Source organism: Cygnus atratus, chromosome 11 (assembly GCF_013377495.2).
Source record: "Cygnus atratus isolate AKBS03 ecotype Queensland, Australia chromosome 11, CAtr_DNAZoo_HiC_assembly, whole genome shotgun sequence".
Lineage (NCBI taxonomy): Eukaryota > Metazoa > Chordata > Aves > Anseriformes > Anatidae > Cygnus > Cygnus atratus.
The window spans coordinates 4,570,412-4,585,641 of NC_066372.1; the positions used below are offsets into that span (position 1 = coordinate 4,570,412).

Here is a 15,230-nt window from a genome sequence, read left to right on the forward strand (position 1 = left end):
TTCTCAAAAACAGAGTAAACTTTGTTTTTTTACAAGCAAACCTACTAAAGTCTAATAGATTTATTATTAAATGAGTAATAATTCAGAAGACATCATTCTGAACACAAGTGCCAGTGCGCAGGGGGAGACGCAAAGATCAGGTGCCAGGAGAACAAGAAAGGTCCCAGTGCGCCCTACGTGAGCACACGAGTACTTCCAGCTACAGAGGCTGCAAGCCCTGGCAGAGGGACACTCGGTGTTCTCCCTCCCTGCCACCACTCCACCTCCTGCTGACGGGCACCCAGCCAGGAGCTGCAGTGCTGACAGGCATCTTCCATCCTCTTTGCCTCCAGCAGGTTTCCAGAGCTAGTCATATATGACAAAGACCAAAGACATTCAGAAACTTCTCAGCTTTCCTGAAACCATTCCAGAGACCATTCAGGCATTGCGAACTGCCTCTCTTTTAAGCCATTGCTTGGAGGAGGAAAGAGGTAGCCTCAGCAATACCTCTCAGAGTACTTCTACTCTGCTTTCCCAACTGCTGTAAGGTATGCAGACTCCTGAAGGGTTTCTGCCTAACCACAGTACCTCTCTCCCAGGCAGGCTGCTGCCAAGACAGCAAAGCTACCTCCTCATCCAGCACTGCCCAGCAATCCTGCCTTGTGCTCCTGCTACATGGAGAGATGGAAAAGGGGGCAAAGGTTTGGGGCTGTGTGGCCTAGAAGGAATGGGGATGCAAGAGGAGATGGAGGGGTCTGGTGCAAACAAGTCAGGAGATACAGGCTGGCGTGGCCTAAAGGGAACAGCTGAGTCCCCTGACAGGCCGCTGAGGACCTTGGGCTGTGCAAGCTTCCACAGTGCTGCCTTCACCACCTGGGGTGAGGCAGTTGTCAACAAAGCAATGTGCAGAGCAAAATGAGCCAATAGCAGAGGTCAGCCTTGAACTGTAAATTTCCTCTCCAAATTTGCTGTTTGAACAGTTGCTGCTGTTGACTGTCCACCTAGAAATGCCTGAGGGACCTATGCCAAAGCAGCAGTGGACAGCAGGAGGAAGAGAAAAGGAGTTTCCTTCCAAAACGCGAAGAGGCAAAATCTGGGTACTCAGAGCACTGCCATGTGAGGGTTTAATTACAAATGGTTAATAACACTTGGTTCCTCGGTGAATAACACAGAGATCCTAGTAACTTACTCCTGTCTGCTAGCTGTTCCAAAAGGGTCAAGATCTCATGGAACAAAAACACCTCAAAACAAAAAAGGGAAATAATAAAACTCAACCTAGATGGACTATTTCAAAATACTTGAGAATGTTATCAGTGTATGCTCCTATATTAGTTACATCCTGGCTTTAGGAGAGTTACCATTGTCCCTTGATGGCTTCCACTACCCCTTGGCAGAGCTGTCCAGCAAGTTGGTTCATCTGAAAGAGGAATGGCTCACTCCTGCTGTATTTAACTGGCCGAACACCTGACGCAGGGATGTTCTGGGCTACTCACATTGCCCTGTTTCATCTGGTCCTGCGCTCAATGTCTAAAAACATTTAAACGGTAGCTACATAAGTTAGGTTGTGTGTTTACACAAAACACACTACCTGGATTTTTAAAGCTGAAAATTAACATGGAGTAATGAACTGCTGTTTGCTGGGTGATGTGAAGAACAAGCATTTATATTTAGTTACCTCTTGCAAATGGGGAGATCCTACAATGCCATCCTCCCTTAAATGCAGCTGCCTAGATATTCATTTAATGCAGCAACTGAATGGCAGGGATTCGGACTGAAAGACATAACCCTTACGCGGTGTCAGAAACATGCTTAAAGTTGAAAATGGGAACCTGATGATCAGCAAAATGCACTGAATTTTCTAGGCCTGCTTTCTAACTGCAGTGCATTATACCTACACCAGGCGGGCGCTCTGGCATCCTTTCACTCAGGCATGTGTTTGCCAAGCACTCAGCACCACGCACCTCAACCACAGCTGGTTTTCCTGTATCTGAACGAAACATCCCACACCAGCGCCACTGGCCTCGCAGCTCCGCTGGGGACTGAACAACCACACGTGCACCTACACCGTGTTGCCGTCTCCATCCTCCCCAAAACGTGCCCGAAGCCAAGTTCCCACCAGGGCCCTGCGCTGGTTCCCACCTCGGCGCCCCCAGGCAGGGCTGTCCCGCCCGGGTCCCCGGGTGCCCTTCGGGCTGCTTCGTGCTTCTGGTGGAACAGCCGCCGCCGGCGGCGAGGGGCAGGTGCCGGGAGGAGGGAGGCTTGCCGCTGCCGGCTGCCGTTTCGGCTCGCCGGGGCGGGAGGTGCCAGCGGGCGGGGCTCGGCTGCCCGGCAGGGAGGGGGCTCCCCGCTCTCGCCTCTTTACCGGCGGAGCCGCTCCGCGCCGCACCCCCCGGCTGCAGCAGCCGCCCCCGGGCCGGGGCCGCCCCAGGCTGAGGGAAGCGGGGCTCTGTCCCAGCCCCAGCCCGAGCCGCCGCAGGGCGCAGGAAGGGGCCGAGCCGCCAGAGGTCCCTGGCGGCTCCCGGGGGTCGGCGGCGGGAGAAGCGCGCTGCTGCTGCTGCTGCTGCTGCTGCTGCTGCTGCTGCTATCGCTGTCGCCTTCCCTCCCTCGTCGCAATGGGCCTCCGGGAGCTGGTGCTGTGGCTGCTGGCGGCGGCGGGGCTGGTGCGCGGTGAGTGAGCCCCGCACGGGCGGCCGGGGGTGGGCCGCTGCCTGGGGGGTGCCGCTGCCCTCCGCAGCCCTGGGCAGCACGGCGAGGTGCCGGCCGGGGCTTGGGGGGTGCCCGGGGCGGTGGGGGGCGGGGAGAAGCCCCTCAAGGCACTTCAGCCGCAGCTGCTTGCGGACAGAGTGGTGCTGCTCTAGAGGGGGGAGTTGGCGACTAGGAAACGAAAGGGGAGAGCAAAGTCTGACTGGAGCGGGGACAGAGGCGGCTCATGTGCGGGGGACCTGTTCTGCCCTGACCCAGATTTCCTCTCCGTCTGAAAGTGCCGCTGTGCCTGGTCTGCTGTGCTCCATCCGTGCGGAGCTGCTCCCTCTCCCTCCATAGAAAATGGCAGAATAAAGATCCTCCCCGGATTCGATGTGTAAAAAGGATAGAAGTCCCTGAACGTTATCAGGTGCATTGATGTAACGCCTACCATCCCTGTCAGGGACCTGGTACCCACGCTTTGTAGACAGCTGCGTGAATAGAGAACAAAGCGGAGAGCACCTGCCCCAAAGAGTTCTGATCTGTAGCGCTCAGAGAGCATGGGTTGGTCCTAACCTGTAGCCATTTTTCTCCCGTTGTCTCGTTGATGCCCTCCGCTGTACCTGTGCTCTGCTCTCCTGGTTATAGCCATGCCCAGGCAGGTGTCACAACAGAGGTGGTGTATTTCCTCCTCACCACCTCTCGCCGCTGGACCACGGCGTGCATGTGTTGACGAAGCATCACTACCCGCTAGAGTTTGCCACTCCTGGCCAGCCAAAGAGGGAATCCCTCTTATAGGATGGGATGAAAGGAAAGGATGATAATACATTTGTGGTACGATTTTGCTACAGTAGCTGATGAACTATACGAATCCCAGTGGCATTTCTTATGCAGCATGTAGGATAACAGCTACATAATATCTGGTATAATGAGAAGAACATAACACTGTAGTTTTACTTTCCAATGTAGAATCCCAATCATTTTTCTATTTATTCCTGTGCCCAAAGAGTCCCTACAAGGAGAGTTCCAAAGGAAGCTTTATAAGGAGCTGCTGAAAAATTACAACCCTCTAGAACGACCGGTTGCGAATGATTCCCAGCCTCTCACTGTCTATTTCACTCTCAGCCTCATGCAGATCATGGATGTGGTGAGTCTGTAACCTCATAGGAAACTATTTCTTTAAAAGGATGGATTTTCCCTTCCCAGAACAAGGAAATGTGATAGCAAAGGAAGACTGCAAGACCTTGGAAAGCACAAATAATTGAAGAGACAATGCCAAATTTTGACTGCCTTTTTTTAAAAAAAAGAAAGCAAATATAACAGTAAAGTTTGTCTCTTTCCTAGAGCTCTTGTCAATATTCCCCAATGTTCTTAGCAGTATGAAGTATTTAAAATGATGCTCAAACTTTATATTTTGCCTTTTGAATCCTTAATTGTACTCAAGTCCAACAAGAAGTGTAGTCTGTGGGGGAATATGCAACAACAAAGGTCTTGCTTACTGGTGGTCACTTGAGCTTATTTGGGAGTGGAGGGAGGAAGGGGGTGTTCTGGCCAAAATCCAGGTTATTTCTTATCTTATTTAGACAAGATTCTTAAATTCTCTGCTTACTTTTTAGCTGCTCTGTTTGCAACCACAGTTGGGTGGTATAGAAATGGATATTCTTGTGCATTGCTTTCTAGGCTTATAAAATGCTCTGTAGGATCTTCTGGGTTCAAATATGAGTAATTTAAGCTTCATTCTGTCACAGCTGCACAAAGATCAAACTCTACACATAAGCAGATTTACAGTATTTATTTTTACTGAACTCAACTAGCTATGGCTGCTAATAAAGAAGTTAATCACTTAAAGCTAGTAGTTAACCTCCAAACGCCATCATCTTTCCATCAGAACCCTAAAGTATGAGGCACAACAAAATTCAGGAAAGAAAAAGATGGGATTATTCATGACAAGTGGCTTGCTTTCTGTTCCCTTGGAAGCTGACAACTGCCAAAATCCAGACACCGTTCATATATTATCTAAAGGTCAGCACACACAGAGAACTCTGCAACTTTAAATGCTCACAGTTTCTATGCACATTTTTGCAAGTTTTAGGTTTATTAGACCTAGGGTGAAAACTAGGATATGTATTTCCACTGTGATATTTCCTATTTGCTGAAGTGAGAATAGACAGTTGTAATCAGTGACTTGTTTCAGTGTCAGTGCCACTAAAGCCAGCAGGCAAAACACATCACGCATCCTGTCTGTGGCAGATGAGCTTGCAATATGCAATACCAGACAGTCAAACAGAAGCTGTATGGGGTATGCCTACTGGAGTGAGGGCAAGGGAAGAATGTATGTTATGCAGAGTGCAACAGTTTGTAAAGGTGCTGGCAGGTTGCCTCGTGCGGACTGGGGCTGTGCACGGACGCCTGGGAGCCAGCAGAGAACAGCCAGACATCAGACCAAACTCTGATGTGAGACAACAGCCCGTACCAGGGGCTTACACCACAGACGACACAAACATCCCTTTCCCTGTAGGTGGGCATGCTTTTGTTATTAATGATACTTACTGTGGGTGAGCTTAAGAAATTTTAAAAGAAGGGGATTTCCTCACACTGTGCACTCTGCAGATGCACGCAGCAGTTGACTCCTGACACCAAGACTCACTCTGAGGAGACAAGTAAGCAAGAATACCTTTGGAGTATCAGAGACAACAGAAAGAGCATAAAAATGAGGGACAACACAAAAACAGTAACTGATACCATGTTAACTGGGGATATATTAATTTCACACTTCATCTTCTAATTGGATTCCTTTAGGGTGTATCAAGGTAAAAGCAAACAAAGAGGGATTTGAAGGGCAGGGGGAGTCGTGAGGACCGGGCCTGCATGGAGTGGAGTAAGAGAGGGAAGCTGAAGTGAGGAGAAAGAAGTGCAGCACAGACAGTGCTTCAAAGGTCTGAAGGCCTGACAGCCCCTGTTTGGGCTACTGCTGCAGCTATTCCTGCTGGCTCAAACCTTCCCCGGTCTCTTGCCATGTACAGCAGGAATGTGGAGGACAGGGCAGAAATAACCACTAGGTCCTCTTGGCCCCACCTGCTCTGTGGGCTGCAGTGTCAGTCTAGCTGCACTTTCCAGTGCAACAACAGCCCCTGTAGTGGCTTCTGCAGCAGCTCCTGCTGCCTGGAGTCTCCAGCTGTGGCCATGCCTTCCTACCTGCCTGCTTTTAGTTAGATTTTTATCTTTGGCAGTACTAGGCCAGTATGTCCCAGAAAGCTTAGCCAGTCTGAAGGCCTGTTCGAACTGAGCACTTTAACAGAATGTATTTTAATCATACTTCTGAAGATATCCCCACAACACACGGTGACTCAAATGAATCTTGGACCAGGCTTCGATTAAAACCCTGTCCCAACCATGAACATACTTCTTAACACAGACTTCCTTTACATCATCACCGAAAGCATCCTGAATGGAATAAGCTGAACATCCATGAGACTTCATGACACTTTCAAACTTCAATTGAATCTTTACTATAAAGGTTTCCCTTGCATTCTGCGTCAGTTAAGTATGGGGCTTTCTCTTCCCCACACTCCTGACACAGCTATAAGCATGACCTTGCCTACTGTACAGAGAGGTGGCTGCTGGGCAGATAGATGGCTAAAGGCCAGCAGTCAGTCAACTTCACAGTTAAAAACTTCTGGAGCTGTCAAATTTAATTAATAATAATAATAAAAAAAAGTAGAACTGAAGGATTAAACTGCAAATATTCACAGATTGCTAGCCAATCTGGGTATAGTCAGTAACTGGCAGTCATGGCTAATATGATTCAAAAGGGAGTTTTTGATCCTATGTGCCTTCCAAAAAATCCCCTTCATTATCAGTAAGAAGCCACGGTTTTTGTATTGACAGTTTAGTTACAGCTCATTCTGCTTGCTATAAAACTGACTGCCATTATTTCTCAGAGATCTGGGATTGACAGGCAAAGAAAGAAACCAACCATGAAGTAAATTAAGCTTCACACTATAAAACAAATGAGTTTTCTTCATTGTCAACAAGAAGCAAATACTGGTGGGAAAGACAGCTACTTGCAATAACAATTACTGGTTTAACAAACTAGAAACAAAACATGTCACCATCATGCTATTCCTGCATTTTATATATCCACTTTAATGTCTTCTCAGCTAATACAAGATATACTAAGCACTAGACCCATCCAGAGCAGATCTGTCAAGTCCCCGGCAGAACTCCAGCTGCTGATTTCCTTACTTGAACTCTCTTCCATTCCACTCTGACTTTGCCGATAGCAGAAGGGAGATAGTATATGAAACCGTTTCCCAACAAAGTGGACATTTCCTACTTTACATTTTAGTTAATCCAGATTGCAGATATGCAATTACAAATATCTGCATAATTGCAGATATGTTTTTCTTTTTCTTTTTATTAATATTTTATAATAATATGCATGCTAGTATCAGGACTACCTAATGAGGGACCTGTAAGTTCAAATTGCCCCACCTTAGTTTAGTCCAGTAGTAGAAAACAGCTAATGAACTGTCTAGTGAGAATGCAAACTGACAGCATGAATTATGCGAAGTGTTTCCAAGTGGGGAGGGAAAACAGGGGCAGCATATGAAAAATGCAATTTTGGAACACATTAATGAAGAGGAGAGCTAGGAAATTGGGAAATGCTTAGAAAAGAGGTGGGAACACATGGTAGACCTGAGAGTTTGGAAGAATGGTGAACTTTAGGTGCATGAGGAGAGAGGGACAGAATGGAAAGAAGCATGTTTGAAAGGGGTGGACTTTGAAAAAGCTTCTGTGTCTAGTTAAGAAGCACTTTTAATAGAAAGATCCTAGGTATATTTTAGTTCACTTTATTCCTAGATTCCTTATAGAAAAATTGCTGCTCTTAAGCCTTGCAAATGATCTTACAATTAAATCATAAATCAGTGAAAACAAAGTAGAAACAGCCAGCTAGCCAGAAGTGCTCTTCAAGGACATTTGAGATTTATAATATCAGACGAAGAATAAGAGATTTCTTTTGCTTTTTGTAATTATTTGCTTCAATTTTCTTGAAATGAGAAACGCCAAGCAATTCGATAAAATAAATGAAAAATAACTTTCCTGTGTGATTTAATGAAGTCTTGTTTCAAAACTCCTTGCAGGAAAGCAATGTATATTGAACTAATAGACATAATAAACCTGTCTGGATCTGAGTTAGAAAACATTTGGAGACGTCTGACTTAAGGAAGCTAAACAAAATTTAAGAATGAGCACAGAAGGAAAATCCTAACAGATGAACCCTAAGGGTATCTGCATGCCTTAGTGGCAGTAAAGGAGAAGGGATTAGTGGGTGGTCAGAGTTGCTCATGGTCACAGCTTCAGCACAGTGTTAAAAAAAAAAATTCAGGACAAGATGTAGAGAAGCTACTTATTTTCTCTGCATCTCACCTGATGGAAACCCCATTATCTCCACAAAAAGTCTTTGGCATCTGCCTATCTAATATTTCAGTGCTGGTGTGGAGTATGAACCTAGCCTATGCTTAGGGAAAACTTTCAACAGATACATTTTTGTGAAACAGATTCTTGAAATGTGCTGATATTGTATAATTTTGACACTGGATACAATTACAGCCATCACTTTCTTAAGCACTTTGTGGAGGCAAGCACTTAATATTCTTATTTCCTCCTGTAATATCCATCCCAACGACAATATCAGAGAAGAATATCCAGCCTATTGGTTTAGAGTGAGCACTAGGAACAGACGCAGAAGCAGTGCTCTTCCTGCTCTGCTAAATCTCATGCAGAACAGGGAATGGCATAGAAAAACAAATATAGTGATAGTGAAGGTATTAATTTTGTGCCTAGCCTGACATTTTTACAAGACATATTCATATTTGCTGTTAGTGCAGTTAAGAGAAACACATCTGAGAGAATTCCATCCCCAAAAGTCAGAATATGAAACATTAGAAGTTAACGCAAAATGATCATGCATTTACACTGCAAATTACTGCTTAGAGACACAGAAGTGAAGATCTGGAATACATTAAGATATACAGTGATAGTTCAAATTCCAAGTTTACTGCTATCTAGACAAGCAGAAAAATTCAACACATGTTGCAGTTTGGAAGAGACCTCCAGAGGTCATCTAGTCCAACCCCCTGTTCCAAATATGTCTAAATAGATCCCCTTACTCAGGACTATGTCCAGTCAAGTACCGAACACTTCCAAGGACACGGATTCCACAAGCTCCCCGGGGTAACTTGTTTCCAGTCTGTAACTGCCATCAGGGTAAGAATTTTTTCCTAACATTGGATCAGAATTTCCCATGTTCCATCTTGGAAACAACACTAAAAACTTTCTAGAAAAATAAGGTACACTTCCTTCTTCAACAAGATTGGGTACATAGCATAAAGATACTTCTAGTGAAGTATATCAGATTTCTTGACTATTTGCTGCAAAGTATGTATTTTGACTTTAATAAAGCCTTTCTGAATAACATTCTCAGAGAAAAATATGTAGAGAGTAAGGCCTTGGCAAACCCACATTGCAGAATGGGTTATAAAATCATGGAGTAGTTGTCAATGATTCACTGTCAAAACAGTGAGATTTAGTTACATGGTGAGATTCCCCAGGAACCTATCTTGACCTCAATTATTTTCATTAATGGAATAGCATAGGTGGAATAAGAGAATTTTTCATTAAATTAACAGATGACATAAGTTTGGGAGGGGCTTGGAGAATACTGAGGGGAAAAGTAGAATTTACCATTGTCTTGTAAAAGTAGAGTAAAGGAACTGGTTTGACCCAATTTGATGCATGTTTTTTGCAAAGCCTAAATTATGTTAATTTTTGACTACTATGTTTTAAGAAATATTTGGATGCAGTGGAAATAATCAGTGGAGGCTTTGCTTGGCTTGAATGAGTTTAATTTGATCCCTAGGTGCTTTCTTAACCAGGGCCAAAGATAGGTCAATACTGCCTTCAGATGAGGGCAGGTATTTGTATTATTTTTATCATTCTAACAAGTATAAATTGTAGTCATGGTCCAGGCTTTCCCTGTGCTAGATGACATGTAAACACAGCAGAAAAGTTCATCTCTGTTTGTAAACACTTACAGACAAGTTATGTGTTGACAGACTAGATTTCTTTACCAGTAAAATCATTCACGTCACTGGAACTGTTGATGAAGCTCACAAGACAGTGTTAGTCAAATAAAAATGCTAAAGTTAAGACCAGACAAACTATTGCATTGGGATCAGAACAATGGCTTTCTGATATTCATTCTCATTAATATGCCTTAGACTTTTCTAAGGACTTCCAGCAACAGTACTTTGCAACTGTTGACTACGTTACAGTGTTCTGGCGCTCTCTGGCTTGAATCTTGAATTTTTACCAGCTCTCTCTGTGGAACTCAGAACACCATTTTGTGAGTGTCCTAAGCTGGATGAAGCACTCTGCTGCTGAAAGAGATGCTCTCAGTAGTCTCTGGCCTCATGTCCCTACCCCTCTGGCTTGCACTACTGCCTCTGTGACTGAGTGGTGAGCTATAACAATGTTGTGCGTAGTCATTTCTTTAGATGACTTGTCTTTAGTTTGGAGTTAGATTAGCTTAAATTGCACACAAACATCTACCCTTGGCTTTTTTACTTCTTTATTTAAAATATGTTATGTTTAGAAAACTCAGGTTAGTTCCATCTCTGTCTGAGCCATGTTTCTCAACCTGGGAAAGTGCTGGCTAAATACGCTTTTAGCTTGTGAGTTCTATAGCAAGACTTACAGTGACAAGCATTTTGGTGGATATAAATGTGTCCATTTTGCTGAACTCTGATAATTATTGTTTTTTTCTTTTTACTAGCAGAAAAATCAGCATTAAGTCATTTATTTAAGGAAATTGAATTTAGTTATTAATCTCTATGAATATTCAAATTGTTACTTATGTTGCACAATATCATTTAGATTGGAATCTTCCATAGCTTCTCCAGACATTTCCTAGCTAATTAAATCTTTTAGTACATAAGCTTTCACTTATTTTCCTGTTTCTCCTGGTTCTTTTTTGAATTTCTAGTTGGGAGAAAGAAAAGTGCTGAACAATTTTTTTTTTTTACCTAGTGAGCTATAGCAGAATCTCAAGAGAAATCCTGTTCCTTTAGGCTGTTCAATTCACTTGTGCAGACCAAAGAAAAAATGAAAGCATGAAAACTTTTTTATGTTTATCTGAACTCAGTCAAAGTTTGCTCATTCTATATTGCCCTTGGTTACTTGTATGATTTAGAATTATATATTCAAGGGCTTTCATCCTTGTCTCATTTTACAAAGCGTAAGTATACAGCTGACTTCAATGACTTACATACAGTGCTTAGAAAAGCCACTGCATAAGAATCTGCAGGCTCGGTATTTGCAATCAAATACTCTGGACCCACTGGGCAAGATAGTAATGTGAAATATTTGAAATTTTAAAAAGAAAATTATGCTGTCATTCAGAGAAGCAGAACAGATTTTATAAAGAAACAGACTATAAAACAAACACCCCCTCAAAAAAAAAAAAAAGAGAAATTTAAATGTGGAAAGAAATAAAAAAACCAGATCAACAGGCTCATTGAAAAATGGTGCTAAAGAAGTTTTTAAGCTGTTTATCAAACCTCAGCAGCCACTTTGTAAACAATGGTTGTGGCAGAAGCTCATCAAATCTGCATTATACTTTTAATTTTTTGCATTCATTTCGGTACACTAGAAAAAGTCTCTCCAAGCTTTATTTTTCTTTAACTTGGCTGCTTCCCTCCATGCTGAAAGGAGAAAATATTTTCATTGTCATCTTGCAGCCATTTGCCATTCTACCTTGATTTATTCCTTAGAATTTAGAAAAGCAGAACAGCTGGGATATGATTTTTCAATATTTTTAATTAGTTTAATACCTGTGGAAGTTACTGGATTATAACATAAAAGTTTTCTGTTTCCCCTCAAAATATGAAGACCAGGTCTTCTCCAATAACAGCCTAAAATATTCTGATAATTGATGTATTTAAACAAGCAGCCAACACATCTCCAACCCTACTGTTGAGATTCAGATTTACTAGGAGAAATTGCAGACTTATTTTTGTGGTATTTGTCAATTTTTCCTGTACTTTCAAATTCTTTTATTGAATATTTTCTGGCCTTTTGGACTAATTTTTTCATCAGTATCTTTCTTCTATCTTTGTATCTTTTACCAGTATCTAGTCTTCTCGGACAATGTTAGTTCAGGAAAGAGTAGATGTTTATTGTATGAGAACTTCAGGACTTTTTTTCTGGTTTCACAGGAGAGGTCTCCTGTTTAAACCACCTGGGAATTGTAATCCAGATCAGGTTTTGGGTTTGCTTGCTTGTTTTTAATATCATAGAATCATAGAATGGTTTGGATTGGAAAGGACCGTAAGGATCATCTGGTTCCAAACCCCTGCCATGGGCAGGGACACCTCCCACTGGACCAGGCTGCCCAAAGCCCCATACAGGCTGGCCTTGAACACCTCCAGGGATGCGGCACCCACAGCTTCCCTGGGCAACCTGTGCCAATGCCTCACCACCCTCTGAGTGAAGAATTTATTCCTAAAACACAAGAAAAGCAAAGCTGTTTCTTTTAACATTCCTCTCATCCCTTGAGATATAATCAGCCCTAATCATAAAAGCTCAGTACTTTGTTTTCTAAACACACTGGTGTGGATACTCCATTAACACACGATGTGAGCAGATATCTAATGGTATGTGACTTGTGATGAAGGTTTTTATCCTTACTATGAAAAGTATGATTAAAGTCCTAGAAAGTAGATTCTGATGTGCTGGATTGCTGTAGAGCACAGGAAGAAGAACACAAAGCTTACTAGAACAATGGAGTTTTCAAATTCACATCACCTAGGAATTATTACTAGTCCTCAGTAATCAGAGAATAAAGCCAAACTACAGCACAAGACATAGTTTCTGAGAGTCCTGTCTTTCTAACTAGCGCTTGTCCTTATACAAGGATTTAAATTCAGAGAAGTTTAGGGACTGAAATGAATACACACCTTGTAATTTTAAGAGTTCCTCTTTTTATAAAGACTATTTACAGTTAAAATTACAATATTTCTGTCGTATTCAAGTACTAGACAATACGTCATGCTGTGGTTTTTATGCGCACATGGACTGATTACATGCTCTATAAATCTGGTGCTACTCGGCAAAGCCTGTTTTACAGTGCATGTAAAGATGGCAGCTGACTTAATTCTTCCTGGATTTGATTTGCCTCTGACTGCGCTGTGAACACGCACTGAGGGAAGAGTCCAGTGCAGGTGGTTGCCCCTGCTGGACCCATTTCTTGCCCAGGAAGGCTCCTGGAAGTGCTGTGGGAAGATGCTGTGGGCTAGATGAATTCCATGGGGAAAAGCAACCCCTGCCTAACCAGCACGGCCTCTGCCCCACTCCTGTAACATGACCTGTGTGGGTCCACAAGTTGGCAGGAGAAGTGCTGCAGCAATTTCAGGGCTGATGACAAGGCAAGCCAGTAACTGCTGCAAGCAATGCACCTAACCTCCAGTGCTGTCCTCGGGAGCTCCTGTGCTACCAGAGGAGCTTGGGGACTGGAGTAAAGCACCAGTGTTGGTTTAACAGTTCTAAATGTTAGTCCTGATGGGTATGACTCTTGAACAATGGAGTATGTGGTATTCTGTTTCATTTATGTCTGTATTCTCCAACCTGTGCAGATACAGTGATTGCTTTTCTCTCAGAAAAGCATACACTATAAAAAGTTTTCAGTAATTTGCAAACTAATAGTGCTGACAACAGTTGAACAAAGCATTGCCAAAGGATTGCAAGCAATTTTCTATCTATGAAGAGTATATTAACATAGAAACATTTAAATGTTAATTACTTCAAATTTAGATGATACAGATTTGAATTCTTAGTTTTTGTAAACTCCTCACCATGCTTGACTGAATAGACTACTGAGCAATCCAACTGTTCCCAAGCTAAATATATCTCTGAGTTACAGCAAAGTAAAAAAAAAAAAAAAAAGGTGTGGGGGGAAGTATCACAATGGGTTGGCAGCAGGCAGCACACAGCATATATGTACAAGCACGTATATAGAAAAATAAAATTTAAAATTCATTTAGAATTTCAAACACTTAAACATTTATTTTCAGTGTCAACTAATTTATTTTGAATTTTTAAGTTATTTAACATTAAAATAGATTGTTTTCCAAGAATAACTATAAGAAGCCTAACGTACAGTTAAATTCAGATTTAACCTTCATTTATGATCGCATGTGCATGGCTGTTCACTGAAACCAGAATTTGATTTGTAAAGAAGAACGGTTTCAGTTTGTAAAGAAGAAAGGCTTCAACACTAGCTGTACTGGGAAGTACTAACAGCATGGCATAAAAGATTTTATTGGCAGCAACATAAGAATATGAAATCTATCCAGTTTGTCCCTCCAAAATTCTCTAGCAGTGATGCAAAGCTGTATTTGCATGACCTGTAAGCATATCCCTATGTTACATACATGATGATCAATAACCACGCACAAAGTTGGTGGACCCATGCCCATGTTTATACAACGCTACCCCCTGGGAATTTTATTGTTCTCTGTGTTCAGCTGTGAGTATTAAGAGATTTCTGTTGTTGGTAGCCTAATAATTACTTTCAATAGCTATGCAGTTGTCAGTTGACTATCTGAGAAGAAAGAAGCAGACCTTTCACACCCCACCACCAAGAGTACAAAAGGCAAGAATGAAAATGATAGAAGTAATGAGCACTGCTAAGTTTGACTGAAACACTCACCGAGCTCAAGAAATTCAGATAAGCACGGATTTTATGGAATTTGGAGACTTTGCTCTACCTCTGACCCCATCAGCTGAAATGTTCATTTCATAGGAGAGAGTTTGCTCTTTTGTGTTGCCACAGACAGCAGCCTGAAGGACCGTGTAGGTGTTCTGACGCTTGTTGCATTTGTGAAGAAAGACACACAGGTGATTTTCATCAACATATTCCTCTCAGCCAAGCTCATTGATCAACATCTTTTTTTAGTGACTCTGTATAGACACTAAAGACAAGTGAGGACCACATGGATTCTCAGGGAAATTTTAAAATGAAGACCCTGTAAAAGAAGACTGTTTCCGTGCATCTGCATTTCTCCCTTCCTTGCCTAACCTACTCTCCCCTTTCATTTCTGAATCTGGTGGTTAAGTTGAAGTAACCTTGATAATGAAGAGAGGATGTGTAGACATCTAAGTTCCTACAGACTTCTTGAAAACACACAGTGAGGTAGTGGATGAAGAGAAATCACTGGGTGGGGGGGCTCACCATTAAGTCATCCATTTTGTCTCTTAATATAAGAGAAGTGATGTCAATTCTGTGTCTACTCAAAAGTAATGTGTAGCCATGATCTTCTTGCAACATAAATCTGAACAACAAAAAAATAATGGCACTAAAAGCGAGACATGGCACTAAGGGGCATGGTTTCGTGATGGGACTCAGTAGGTCAGGTTGATGGTTGGACTTGATGATCTTGCAGGTCTTTTCCAACCCGAATGGTTCTGTGATTCTATTCTGATTCTAAAACCTGTCCCTGACAAGATGT

The 15,230-nt window shown here is 42.6% G+C and overlaps 1 protein-coding gene across 1 annotated transcript in view; it reads left to right on the top strand.

Moving 5' to 3' along the window:
• The first annotated feature begins 2,511 nt into the window (after positions 1–2,511).
• The window catches only part of CHRFAM7A (CHRNA7 (exons 5-10) and FAM7A (exons A-E) fusion), a 41,371-nt gene continuing 28,652 nt past the window's right edge, over positions 2,512–15,230 (top strand). The window contains exons 1-2 of the mRNA XM_035553993.2: positions 2,512–2,646; positions 3,669–3,808. Coding sequence (XP_035409886.1) covers positions 2,592–2,646; positions 3,669–3,808 — 195 coding nt within the window. The 5' untranslated portion in view covers positions 2,512–2,591. The remainder of the gene's footprint in view (positions 2,647–3,668; positions 3,809–15,230) is intronic.